General features: G+C 41.2%; 1 protein-coding gene across 1 annotated transcript in view; it reads left to right on the top strand.

Annotated features, from left to right (window-relative positions):
- Positions 1–4920: 4920 nt before the first annotated feature.
- cusr (Copper-only SOD repeat protein) overlaps positions 4921–13577 on the top strand; it is a 38653-nt gene continuing 29996 nt past the window's right edge. The window contains exons 1-2 of the mRNA XM_054743589.2: positions 4921–5676; positions 11197–13267. Of these exons, the coding sequence (XP_054599564.1) occupies positions 5637–5676; positions 11197–13267 (2111 nt within the window). The 5' untranslated portion in view covers positions 4921–5636. The remainder of the gene's footprint in view (positions 5677–11196; positions 13268–13577) is intronic.

Raw genomic sequence — 13577 nt, forward strand, 5'->3', positions numbered from 1 at the left:
AATTAATGTTCTTTATTGTATGTCATTATATTTATATTTTAACTAGCATGTCATACCATGTGTCTGATTTTGTGAAAAAGCACAAGAAAATGTGTTTTTTGACTCAGTAAGTGCCTTCCTCAGTAAAAATTTATGCACTGGGGGGTGAATAGACCCATCCAAGATGGTGGCCGGCCACTTATGGAACTAGGATTGGGACAATATTCAGCGTAACTTGTACCAAGTTTTGTAACTTCGAACATGTTTCATCACATGTAACTTTGGATTCGTAACTTGTAACTTTGGATTCGTAACTTGTAACTTTAGTTTTCTAACTTGTAATTCTCAATTCGTACTTGTATTTCTTGTTTTGTAACAGGAACATTGTATTTTGTGCATGTATTTTTTATTTTGTAAAATCAAACTTTTATTTTGTACATTTACTACTCATTTTGTAACATCAAGCATTCATTCAGAAACATGAAACTTTCGTTTTGTAACTAGCAGACTTCCAAATTGAAAAAATCAAGGTACAAGTTTGAAATCAAAACTCTCAAAACACACATTGCATTCTACAGGTACAAACCTCAAATCCTACAGTGTTACAGATCTTTTTGTCTCGATTCTAGCGTCAGTGGGAGGAACTTGGGTGGAACCTACTGCAGGTCTCCATGTGCTTCCAGAAATTTATACTTAAAGGAGAAGTTTGACTTATTATCTAAGAGTTTATAGTTATCAAAGTAATGTTATCTAATTAGTTGTCCATTTATTAGCTAATGCTTCCACCGTGTCAGTAATCACTCCATCAAGTTTAACGGTGATGCTCTTATGGATCTTGGATGTTTCATCCTGGACAGTGGCTCTCACACTCAATAGCCCTCGGCCTCCTTCCTTACGGCTAGTGTACAGCTTCAGGGTGCTGGATTTGGGATGGAACCCTCCATGCATGGTTAGGAGCTTCCTTGTCTTAACATCTGTGGTCTGTATTTCTTCCTTTGGCTAGCTTAATATTCCTGCAGGATATCTGATTACTGGCAGGGAGGAGCTGTTTATTGCCCAGATCTTGCTCTTGTCATTGAGCTGACTTCTTAGGACTTGCCTTACTCTTAGGTCATTTGGCTGTGGCTCCTTTCCTTGCGGCTTCTTCGAGGTTGCCATTTGCTAGTGGGATACCAAGGTACTTGTAGCTGTCCTCGATGTCTGCTATTGTTCCTTCTGGGAGGGAGATCCCTTCTGTGCGGACTGTCTTCCCTTTCTTTGTCACCATCCGATCACACTTCTCAAGTCCGAATGACATTCCGATGTCAGTGGTGCAGATCCTGGTGGTGTGGATCAGTGAGTCGATGTCTCGCTCGCTCTTGGCTTACAGCTTTATGTCATCCATGTAGAAGAGGTGGCTGACTTTGGTTCAATTCTAGAGTTGGTATCCATAGCCAGTCTAGATTATTTTGCTGAGGGGGTTCAGACCTATGCAGAACAGTAGTGGGGACAGGGTGTATCCTTGGTATATGCCACATTTGATGGATACTTGTACAATTGGCCTCAAGGGTGGTTTTCTTTAGCCCTATTCAGGCCCAATCTCAGTACTCACACTGCGCCCTGCCGACTTCAGCAAAGTACACTTGGAGAAAGTGTGCAGTAGGGTTAGAGTGCAAGTGTGCAAATAATTGCATAATTGAGACAGGGAGCACCGCTTCATCGTTCGCAACGCATGCTGGGATGCTGGTCGCTGTGACACTTATTTCAAAAACCTTTATTAACAACTTTTAAACAAACAGTCAAACAGTTATTTGAAATAAATTTTCATGTATTGCTGCTTTGTCTAAAAGTTTTAGAGCATCAACTAATTTCATTAGAAAATACATATTTTCAGAAAAGGAACTTGAGCCTTTTCTCCCGCAGCAATGACTTGTGGGTAACACCCTTGCCCGAGGTCCGCATCACTGCGGACTTGGGTGAAGTGCAGATTAAGGGTGCAATGGAGGCGTGGCCAACTTTGAGAATCGGTACGCTCTATGCACTTGCACCCCGGGCCGGGAACGCACAAATGAAGGGCACAAGGGTGCAAGTGTGAGTATTGGGATTGGGCCTCAGTTTGCAATGAAGGCTCAGACTCCTGTTGATGTTGTGCAGCTCCAAGTATTCAACAACCCATGAGTGTGCAGGGGCGCCTCCAGAAATCTTTGATAAGGGTGGCCAGATGGGGCCAAAATGTTTTTTAGAATTAGATTGTCTATACTTAGACACTTCCACATACATCATAAATATCGACTAGAATTATGGGATTTTACTCAACCAGACATCAGAGATCAAGCTAGAAACAAGTTGCGCCACTAGCATGGGTTAGTGCAGTGCCGGTATCCAGCATGTTTCGTTTGAACTCTGCTTCAACACACCTGATTTCAACCAGCAGGTGATTAGAAGGCTTCTGAAGAGCTTGATGAGCTGCTGCACAGGAGATAAAACCACTGAATTAGGTGTGTTGGAGTGGGGAAACTAGGAAAACCTGCTGCTACTGGCCCTCTAGGGCCAGCAATGAGTACCACGTCTGCAAAACTCAAAAGCTGCCTTCTTGCATGTTGTGCAAAACAAGAATAAATGTGTTAAACTCAAAGAAGTTGCTGAAATCGTAGCATGAAAATCGTAGCTGCCATATTTGATCATCCCTGAACAAGTTGAAGGAATTATGTATGTTTTTAGGGAAAATCTGTTGTTTTATTGATATAACCTTCAGAATGATGGTAAAATTAATAATTACAGATGGAAAATTCCATTAATAAATTTTAAAAGAGGCCTGCCTGCTGGCACAAGATATTTGCCATGTTTTATAGAGGCCTGAAATCACGAGGTTCTCGTTCATTCTGTAATATTCTCCAATTAATATAATACTCTAAAGTGTGCTAGAATATTCTAAAAAGTCTAACAATTATCTAAACTATTCTAAATTAATGTTCATACTTATTTTGGGATTTAGTTTTTACCAGAACAGGACCAGTGCCCATGCAATTTTGTTGATAATAAATATTATTTAGAAAAATGTTGGTTATAAACCTCAAAAACACCCTTGGGTCAACATTTTATTTTTTAAACAATTTCAAAGAGTACCCTGACCTACGCTTTCAGGAAATTGATGTTTGAATAATCTGTTGTTGTTGTTTACAATTAAAAAAATTTATAAAACTGCTAAAATCCTATCCGCTGACTCACCACCTTAACGTGGTGGATAGGTTTGCGTACCCCGTGATCCTTAAATGCTCAAAACTGACATGCGAAAGAGTGCCCAAAGAGCATGAGGGACATATGAATGATGCTCTCTAATCGTACAAATCCCACAGAAACAGCATAGATACTAGCTGAAGTATTGGAAGTAGTGAATTAGTAGTGGTATTTAAAATAATAATACTTTTTTGTTGCTATGTGTTCTCAAAACTCAAGTAAGATAAGGACAGCTCCGGCAACAATTACTTATTTACAAGTAAATTATTGTCTGGTTTGCTCTGAAATTAGATATATTTTCTTCATTTCACTAACAATAGATGAGCCAGTCCGTTTCATGAGAGGACAAAAATCTGCTTTGAGATTTGATCCATGTCCTTCTATTTCTGTGTTTCTGCTGTGTTTTGAGACCATTGTACTCGCCCTGGTGTTCTGTTTCACAGTTACAGTGTTAGAGGCTCTATTTGCAGCCCCAACAGGTTTAGTCCTTGTGATGTCGGTGAAAAGAAAACTCTGCCACCCACCTGTCGTCACCGCCCACCGTTGCTTCGGCTCTTTCCATTGGACTGAATCGGACTCCTGCCTTCAGCATGAGGCTAATGAAAACAACATCAGAATGGCGAGAGGGCTGCAACTGGGTTTTACAAGGCTTTACTTGCATTGACACTCTGGCTGTTCTGGTGCATTCTGGGACCTGTAGTTTGAATCATTTGTAAACGTTGAAGAAGGAACTCAGTACTTGATTAATGGTGTACTTTTGTTTAATCTCAGACGTTTGTGTATAGATTTTTTGTTCTAAACATGTTTAATTCATCATCGCAGTATGTGTATTACACACGAGCACACACACGCACACACGCGCACACACACACACACACACACACACACAAACACACACACACACACACACACACACACACACACACACACACACACACACACACACACACACACACACACACACACACACACACACACACACACACACACACAAATATAATCTTATTTAATCTAATCATAAAACAACCCACCAACAGTGAATAACCTTGGAATCAGATAAAAGCGTAATATGAGCTGAATTGAGGCCTTGAGTTTGACATGACTGCACCAACATTATCTCCTTACGCTGGATGTGCAGGTAGGACTCTCTGTGAAGCTGCTGCCCCTCCATGTTGACGAGAGTTAGCCATGATGCTTCAAGCATGTAATCAAGATGCCTCCAAGGTATTTCTTGGCAAAAGGAGCCCGGGGTCACACTAGGCCTCTAGCCTGACCCGGAAATCTCTTAGGAATGTTACTGAGCAGCTTGGTGGTCTTTTAAGTTGAAGCTACTGTTCTAGACAAAGAAGACCTGATTTTACAACAAGTCTTACAAGGCAGAACAAAAAGAGCAGGGAGGTCATAAAGTCTGCTTTCTTCTCTGAAACTGTAGTCCACTGCTAGTCGCTGCCTTGTTGATTTTTAACCAAGCACCTGAACACAGTGGGAGCGTGTGAGGATGAAACCCACACAGTAATGCTGCAGCCTTTTCAGTGTCTTTATTTTTTTAAGACATTGTTGAATTTGGATTCGCAATGGAGGATGGACCTAAAATTTGTAGCAGAACCATCCAAAATAAAGGGGTGTTTGTTTTTTTGTTTAGAAAGCTGTGAGCTGTCTTTTGTTCTTTTTCCAGTTTCTATTCATCTCAGTGACTGGGCATGGACAGAGAAAACCTGTGGGGGTCCTGAAGTGTCTGGTAGCAGGACGTTAAGGGATTCCCTTGTGGGTATGTGGAAAGGGATTGCTTCCCCCAGATTTGAGTTGCGCTAAACAAGCTGGGGATGGGAGGATGGGATGGTGTTAGAAAGGGTTGTTCCTGTGAGAGGGATCTGCAACTCTACTCATTGATGAACTACTTTTATTTTGCAATGTGCACCTTTAAAAGCCTGAAGATGACTTTGCTGTCAACTTATCAACTGTTTATTTCCGGCAATGCCCCAATCATTCCTCTAAACAGCATCACATAGGACAATCAGACGTTTTTATTTTTAATTAAGCACATGAACAGTGTTTTTATTTCCTACTTCTATTTTTACCTGAACGGAGTGGAAACCAGCCATGCCCAACCATTCGGGCATGCTGTCTCTTTTTTCCCCTCCCTGCCTCCACTCATGAGGCTGAGTAACCTCAGCAGCCAATCACAGGCAGCTGGAGGAGAAAAAAAACAAGAAAAACGGAGGCTGCACACAGCTTAAAAACCACTCATAGGTGACACGTTTGCAGAGAGCACACTCAGGCACAGAAACAGCTTCAACATCAGTGTTTTTACTCATTAGTCTTTAAAAAAAAAGACCCATTTGTTTTTGTTTTTATCTAATCTGAACTCTTGATCTGCAGGGAAGCTCAGGTTTTTAGTCAGAAATTTCAGTTTGCTCTGCACTTTGCACCTATTTGCCAAAATGGGCCTTTTTATTGCTTCCCTGCTGTTTCTGTCAGTTGGTGAGTAGTTTTTAATCTTTTTCCAGATAGTTTACATGTCCTGATCCGTGCATTTGTGTAGGTTTGGATTATGTGCCTCAGACAGGAAAGTGGAAGGTTTAATGTCTCAGTAGCTCCAAATTATTCTTTTCCTGACAAAAAAGGCACAAAAACGTCTGGTTTAAAGCTGATGAGAAGTGTTTGTAATGTTTGACCAGCTCTGTCGTTCAATAGTTTCATTTTCATCTTGCTTACACTTTAATTTAGTCTAATCCTTAAAAATGACAAGTGGAATTGCTGTGAAGGGAGCATTTTCACTGTTCTCTCATTTTAAATGTCATGCAGGCTACTTCATGGCACAGAACCGAAAGTTCCCTCTCTGAGATTTTATCAGGAATGGAAACTGGTCTTATTTATGATCAGATGCATACAAAAAGCACCGCAAACCTTCACCTACCCCAGGTGTTACAAAAGTAGATGACTTCCCTGCAGCTCTGTTCCATGAGGCAATCATTGTTTTTAGATCAACAGATTAAGAATAGTCAAAGTAGATTTTTGTAAGAGCCAAATAACACACAGCATTTTAAAGGGCTAATAACTTAATTGTACCTGATAATGCCGTGTATCCTGCTCACTCATGATTGCAACTTGGTCTTACAAAAGTTGTTGATCTAAGTTAGATTCTGTCATGTTGGGGTGTAGTTTTTTTGACCCACGACGTGTAGAATCACCACGGAGGCAAAGGTAAGTAAAAAAAGTATTTATTTCATTTGGTAGAAGTGCAGGTGAAGGTCTGGGGCTCGGGAGGGTCCAATAGCATTCTGTAGCAGAGACAATGATGAGTAGTTGCAGGAAAATACAAATAAACGGGGTGAGAGGAGGCTTATGGTTTCCAGAGCGTTTGGGGAGCTTGAGAGGAGGGCGAGTCAGGTCTGGCTGAGCGAGATGGTTGTGGGGGGCAGAGATGATGGCTGGGAGCTGAGTGCAGGAATCCAAAGTATCCGAGCAAGGCAGGTGAGCGTTGGAGAGCAGGCGGTCAGGGTGAGCGGCGTGGCTGGCAGGCAGGGTGATTCTGGGAGCTTCTTTCTTGAAGAGGAGTGCAGTCAAATGAACGAGAGGTACCTGGGGGGGGGGGGGGGGGGGGGGACAGGGCAGGTAAGTACGAGGCAAGCAGGGAACATAGGAGACAACAAGTCAGAGACAGGCAGAGTGCATGCGAGATACTACCAATACTGAGTAATCATCCGGCACTGATGGGTTGTCTCCTTAAATCCCCTGACCTCTGATGAGAAGATTCACAGCAGCTGCTCTCCGGGACACGCCCACCTGCAAACAGAAAGACTCAGCCCAGAGAGAGGTTAGCTCAGCACAGCCCATTACAGATTCAAAGATATTTTAATTGCACAATTTGGTTTTTGCAACATTCCAACGAGATTGCATAAAATAACAAAAGTCAACAAACAAACAAAGACAAAACGGCATTAAGAAGGTTTTTATTTTGTGATCATGTATTTAGAATTGGCATTGAGTGGGGATGTTTGATATTTGTGAGCATATTTTTTATCTTTTACTGTGAAGGTGAATTTAAAACACAGCAAATTAACCAGTAAACACCATGGAAGTTGCTTCATTAATGCAAACCCTCAAACAATATGCATGTTTTTATTTGTATCTGTACACATTTATATCATATCACTCGTTTTAATTCACTGTGTGGAAGATCTTTTTTTATGTTTACAAAGAATTAATAATGTAATGATGGGTAATTTACATCTTACTTATGAACCATAACATGTGAGATTCCATAGAAATATGAAATATCAATCTGATGGACCTTTGAATATTTTAACCAGAAGATCGGAACTTTTTATTGCAGGGATTAAGCAACACTTTGTATTAACTCAGAGGAAAGAAAGAGAGTCAGGTTTATAATAGTTTAGAAATGTATTTCTACACAATTTAAACAAGACTAACTTTAAACACTCGGTGGACTGATGGAACTAAGGTGGAATGAGATGTGAGATGATGGTGTATGTGTGGAATGTTGCTATCAGAACCAGCGGATCCGGAGAAGCATTTAGTTCTGAGTGGGAGTGAATGTTTTGCTCTAAACTATAGTTGGAGATTTATAACACACATGAGACGCCATCTGTTGGTCTATGTACCCAGGGCAAGCCTCCGTTTAGATCCAGAATGTTGAGGTCCTCTTGGAGCCTCCTTGGAACCGAAGCCAGTAGAAAAGCAGCGGTGCCGACCAAATTAGTCTTGGAATTCTTCCAGGTCACGACAGGTTATCATTGGCGTCAGCGAGACCCTGAAGGGGTCGTGAGGTTCTGCTTTTATTCTGAAGGAACCATTGCGGTCAGGTGTCACTTGCAACAGATTTTATCCAGCTCGTCGAGGTTCTTTTTGGCTGATGGGGAAGTCCGGATGGCCTGTCCGAGACTTCTCTAGAACGCTTTGAACTAAAGAAAAGGTGGCGTGGAATAGTTTTTATAATTGTCATATTTTGGTTTACTGGCGAATCAGAATTTGACATGCAAAAGAGGGTTTATACAAACACCACAGAAAACCACGCCTCGCATCAGAAACGAAGGTTCTGATTGGATCAGACGAAAGGAAATGTGTCGTGTGACTTTAGCATTACGTTTCATCAGTGTCTAGTGCAAATGTCCGGGATTATAATTACTTGTAAAATACTACTGATCACAGAATTATAATATCAAGTAGTAACATTGTCATTTCACAGATTGATTGAACATTGGGCTCACATTATTATTGGTAATAACTAACGTTGTTTGATTATGTATTTATCAAAATAGTTCTTCGTCTTCGTCTTGAGCTGTAACAGAGGTGAAGCAGTTCAGATGAGCAGAGTGCATGAAAGACCTTGGCCAGTATCTCATGTAGATTAGGCCTGTGTCAGAGACTTTATGTCTCTGCTCGAGCAGACGCAGCAGATCATGACCTTTAGGTCAAAAACAGGACATTCATGACGCTACAATTATAAATTAAAGTAATATTTCTCAAATTCCTGCATTAAAGTGTAAATAATAAAGCATTGAGATGGAATTTTGTTATTGACTAAATACATATTTTCCACCAAAATTTGTAAATAAGTAATAAAAAAATTAGACTATGTGATTTTCTGGATTTTTTTCTCAACTTGTCTCACATGGTTGAGGTATACCTATGATGAAAATTACAGGTCTCTCTCATCTTTTTAAGTTGGAGAATGTGCACAGGCTGCCTAAACGCTTGTTTGCCCCGCTGTATATTCACTTCTCTAAATTATGCGCTCAGTTTCAACTTTGCCAAGTTCCGCGCTCGTGTTTTAAGGCTGAATGCACGCGTAACGTCAGGCTATTCTTAGTGCAGCTTCAGAAGCTTCTCAATGATACTTGAACGTTTTGCTTGCAGATGTTCAGGAACAAGCTGAACAAGCTGGTGTCTGTTTTTTAATCATTTCGGTTAAATGCATGTTGACAATTTGGCTCAGTTGCTTTTGCTGTGTTGGTGTCAAATGTTTGTCCTTTTGAATTTAGTGGTTGTAAAACTATGAAGGCCTGAAAATATTTAGTTCTGATTTTACAGATGATGCACTGCAAATGTTTTGCTCTGTATGCTAAATCAATCCCTTACCTGGAACCATTTTTACCAGAACTAGTAAAGAAGTTACTTGTTAATAATTACCATAATTTCTGGACTATAGAGCGCACCTCAATATACATATCTACAGAATTGAAAACGTAGTTTAACTGAACGTAACTGAACTGATCAGTATCAAACAAAACAGAAAAGTAATTGATTAGTTTATTCATCGTCCTCCTGCGCACTGAAACCACTGAAGTCATTTTCTTCAGTGTCGGAGTTGAACAGCCTCAGAAGAGCTTCATCACATACCTTTTCTGTGGCGATGTCAGAGTCGCTCCCCATGTTGCTGTCATCATCCCGGGGTGAAGCTGGGAAAACAAGCAGCACCATTTTAATGTGAAAAAAATCCTCCTGGACGCTTTCCGTAGTACTCCTTTAACCATTCCTTCATTAGACTTTCCAGCATCCATCCTTTCTGGTTGACTAAAGCCGCACCTCATTATAAGCTGCATGGTTCAAAGCGTGAGAAAAAGTAGCGGCTTATAGTCCAGAAAATACGGTACTCATAAGCCTTTTCACAGAACTTCCCTTCTAAAGAGCTGAGAAGCATTTCTCAGTTCACTGAAGAAGTAAAAACAATACTAAGAATCAACAAGAAATAACATATTATTAAATTTATTTTTCTAACAAATATTTGCTGGCAGAATTTATTGCCATATAATTTAAATTGGAATATTCTTACTAATCTCTGTTCTATACAGCGTGTCAAACACCCAAAGGTAAAGGGTAATGGTTAAGGGATGAATAGTTTTTATGGCTTAAACATTCAAATGTATGTCATTCAAGTGTATTAATTACTTTTAAAGGGGTATTATGGAAGTTTGACAGCCAAAACATGTATAGAAATAATAAATGTCTTCTTCATACATTCTCCTGCAATGCCCTGGTCCTGTAGAATGAGCCCTGGCATTTTTACTGTGATTGCCTGTTTTTCTGTAAAATCACAGAAAAAGAGAGATGCTCAGGTCGAGCAGGCTGCTTCATGCGCGTTCACGCTCAGGCATAGCCCTCTGAACCGTTCTTTGAACATTGTTTCAGCTGTGATCAGGGAAATAAAAGTTACAGATAGAAAGGTTGACACAGGCGCTTTAGCTCGCCTAATAAGACTTTAGACTTTCGTGCAGAAGACCTGGGTTTGATTCTTGATGTGAACATAGTTTATTTAGAGTTTCGTTTTTACATTAATGGTATAATCTTTTACAGTTAGATGCCCAAATTTTTATTTGAGACTCGCCGAACGGCATTGAATTCACAGATAAAAAAGAACTGGGTTCAACTTTCATGTTGGAACAATTTTTCAAGCAAGGGAAGGGAATGATCTGAGCATGCAGGAAGACTGACCCATCATAAACCTTTGTCGGCTGTGCTGAAGAGAAAGGTACAGAACCAAATTATTTAATTAATTAGCTGCGCATTCTCCTGTCCTCTGTCCTCCGGACCACACACACACACACACACACACACACACACACACACACACACACACACACACACACACACACACAAGGGACTGTCTCAGCTGTTATTTTCGTTGAGTGTGCACGTACAGCATGCGCGCCTCATGCACGAGCCTACTAATGAAGCTGCCGTTATGCTTTTGGCCTGAGGGGGCAATCGCGAGCATAAAAATTCAAAACTCCGTAAAGTCCCTTTAAATAAAAATAATAACATGAACCCTTTATCAATTCAGTATTATTCATCATAAGAGCAAAAACTTTTACATTTGCAAAAAAATAACTATATGCTAAAAAATGTTTTAATGACATCATGAGAATTTATTAACCAATATTGGAGTTAACTAAACACAATGGTTTCATTTTCTAACAGCATTTTACTTTTTCAGGTATTGTTAACAATGGGCTGACTTGTCCTTGTTTTCTTTTTCAGCTTCCATTTCCAACGCCCAGTTTCTGGCGCCTTTCAACATGGGAGGGGTCAGAGGGCAGGTTCAGTTTAACTCCACCTCCAAGATGGCCACTGTAAACATATCTGGAGTTGGATCCTGTGATAAACTTAACTTCTCCCTCAGCGTGTTCCCGCTCATGTATGGACACTTTGCTCAGCCGTGTTCTGACGTAAACATTGGCTCCCCCTTCTATGCCTTTATGGCTAATCTTACCTCACCGTCCAGCATCAATGTGTCAAACCTCTTTGAGCAAAGATTAAACCTAGATGACCTCTCACTGTCTTTCCAGAAATGTGATGGTGTTAAAGTATGTGCAGTTGTGAGTCAAGGTCAAACCCTCTTGACTCGTCAGGCCAGGTTTACGGAGTCTGTCGTAGGTAATGTCTACATACGTTCTAACGTAAACAACACCAACCCCAGGCTTCTTGCTGACTTAGCGACAGTTGGTCAGGTGAGCCTCCAACAAACCAATATCTCGATCTTTGGAACCACAAGTGATATGGTGAACTGTAGTGCACTTCTTGGAAACTTGGCGTCTTCCTCATTGATAAACCTGGGGGTCGTAAATGCTGGAACCCTTTTGCCTCCCCAGAAATCACGTATCGACCTCACCACCACCACCAGATTTAGTTTCCTTCTCCTGAACATTGGGTCAGGTTATAAGTGTGCTCAGTTATATGATGTGCCTGCGAAGGAAGTGAGAGCTGTTATGAATATGCAAGGAGTCAAAGGATCCTTCATCTTTAGACAGGCCTCTCCATTTGACCTAACACAGATCAATGTGAATCTGACAAACTTACAGGGCCAAGTCGGCCCTTACCATGTCCATTTGTTTCCTGTTCCTTCAGTCAGGTCAGACCTCTGCTCAAATGATAATGTTGGCGGTCACTGGAATCCATTTGCAATCAACACAACTAGCCCACTATACCCTAATGGGTCTGGGTCAACCCACGACAAGTATGAGATGGGTGATCTCAGCAGCAAGCACATGTCTCTAGCAGGAAAAAATTCAACTGATGACATGTTCATTGACTTCAACCTCCCTCTGTTTGGAGCAAATAGCATTGTTGGTCGTTCAGTCGTGATTCACAAGATAGGTGGTGCAAGATTTATTTGTGCCAGCATTGGTTATCCTGGAGAGGTGAATGTAGGCAGGGCCACATTTCAGGACCTTGTGGTGGGTAACGTCTGGTTTACCCAGCTGGTTAACCACCCTCTATCTGACGTTTCCATCTTCATGGATCTGTCTTATGGAGTTCCCTCAACAACGCCAACCCAAAACCACAACTGGCATGTTCACGTTTTTCCCATTAGCTCAGAGACGGACGGTGATGCGGGGCGTTGCGGCACAACAGGAGGTCACTGGAACCCGTTTAGCATCAACACAACTGATGGCACCTACGCCAGCTATTGTAATTCTTCCTGTCCCTTATGCTGTGAGGCTGGAGACCTCGCCAACAAACAAGGCACCATTAATCTTGATACCAATGTAGGAGCAGTGGATGCAAAACATTTTTTCACAGATGTTGCTTCCTGGTTGAGCATATCAGGCATTATTGGTCGTTCTATGGTCATCCATGAGGCAAACAGGGGAAGCTCGAGAATTGCTTGTGCCAATATTACATTGGTACGTGTTCCCGCTGCTGGTTTAAGTTCTTGGTTTGGTCCAGGAGCGTCCAGTGGTCAGGTGCGATTCTCTCAAGCTGTTCCTCAAGGCCCTACAACTATCAATGTATCTTTAGCAAATCTGACTTCCATGGCTGGAGGCTACCATGTCCACATTTTGCCCTTGAGGGCTGGCAGTGTAGACCCCTGCTCAAATGCTAACATTCTGGGTCACTATAACCCACTAGCCTGGAACACGTCAATGTCCCCCTCACCTGGAGTGGGCACCGTCGATCAGTATGAGATTGGAGACATCAGTGGGAAGTTTGGGTTGCTCACTAACCAAAATAACTTTGATGCCATCTACAATGACCCCAACATGCCACTAACTGGACCCTATAGCATTGTGGGAAGATCTGTGGTTGTTCACTACAACAATGGATCAAGGTAAGAACAGATGTATTCATGTCATTATTGAATGAATAAAGAAACACATTAAGTGAAATTTGTTTTACAAAATGACACCAAGTCCTTAATTTTAGGAAGTGATGAGTCATCACTTCCATGAATTAATTACTTAATGATTTATTGTAAAAAAGAAGTATTCATCGGGCTTAAGGTCACAAAAGCAAGATTTTAAAAATGGCAACAAGATATGAAACTGAAGTATTTGAAAAGTCACCGATGCCTTCGTAGAGGAGGGAAACATCTGTTTTGCCACCGAGAGCAGCATCTGATAGAAGATACAGCTACCTGC

This window comes from Nothobranchius furzeri, chromosome 4, assembly GCF_043380555.1.
Source record: "Nothobranchius furzeri strain GRZ-AD chromosome 4, NfurGRZ-RIMD1, whole genome shotgun sequence".
Taxonomy (NCBI): domain Eukaryota; kingdom Metazoa; phylum Chordata; class Actinopteri; order Cyprinodontiformes; family Nothobranchiidae; genus Nothobranchius; species Nothobranchius furzeri.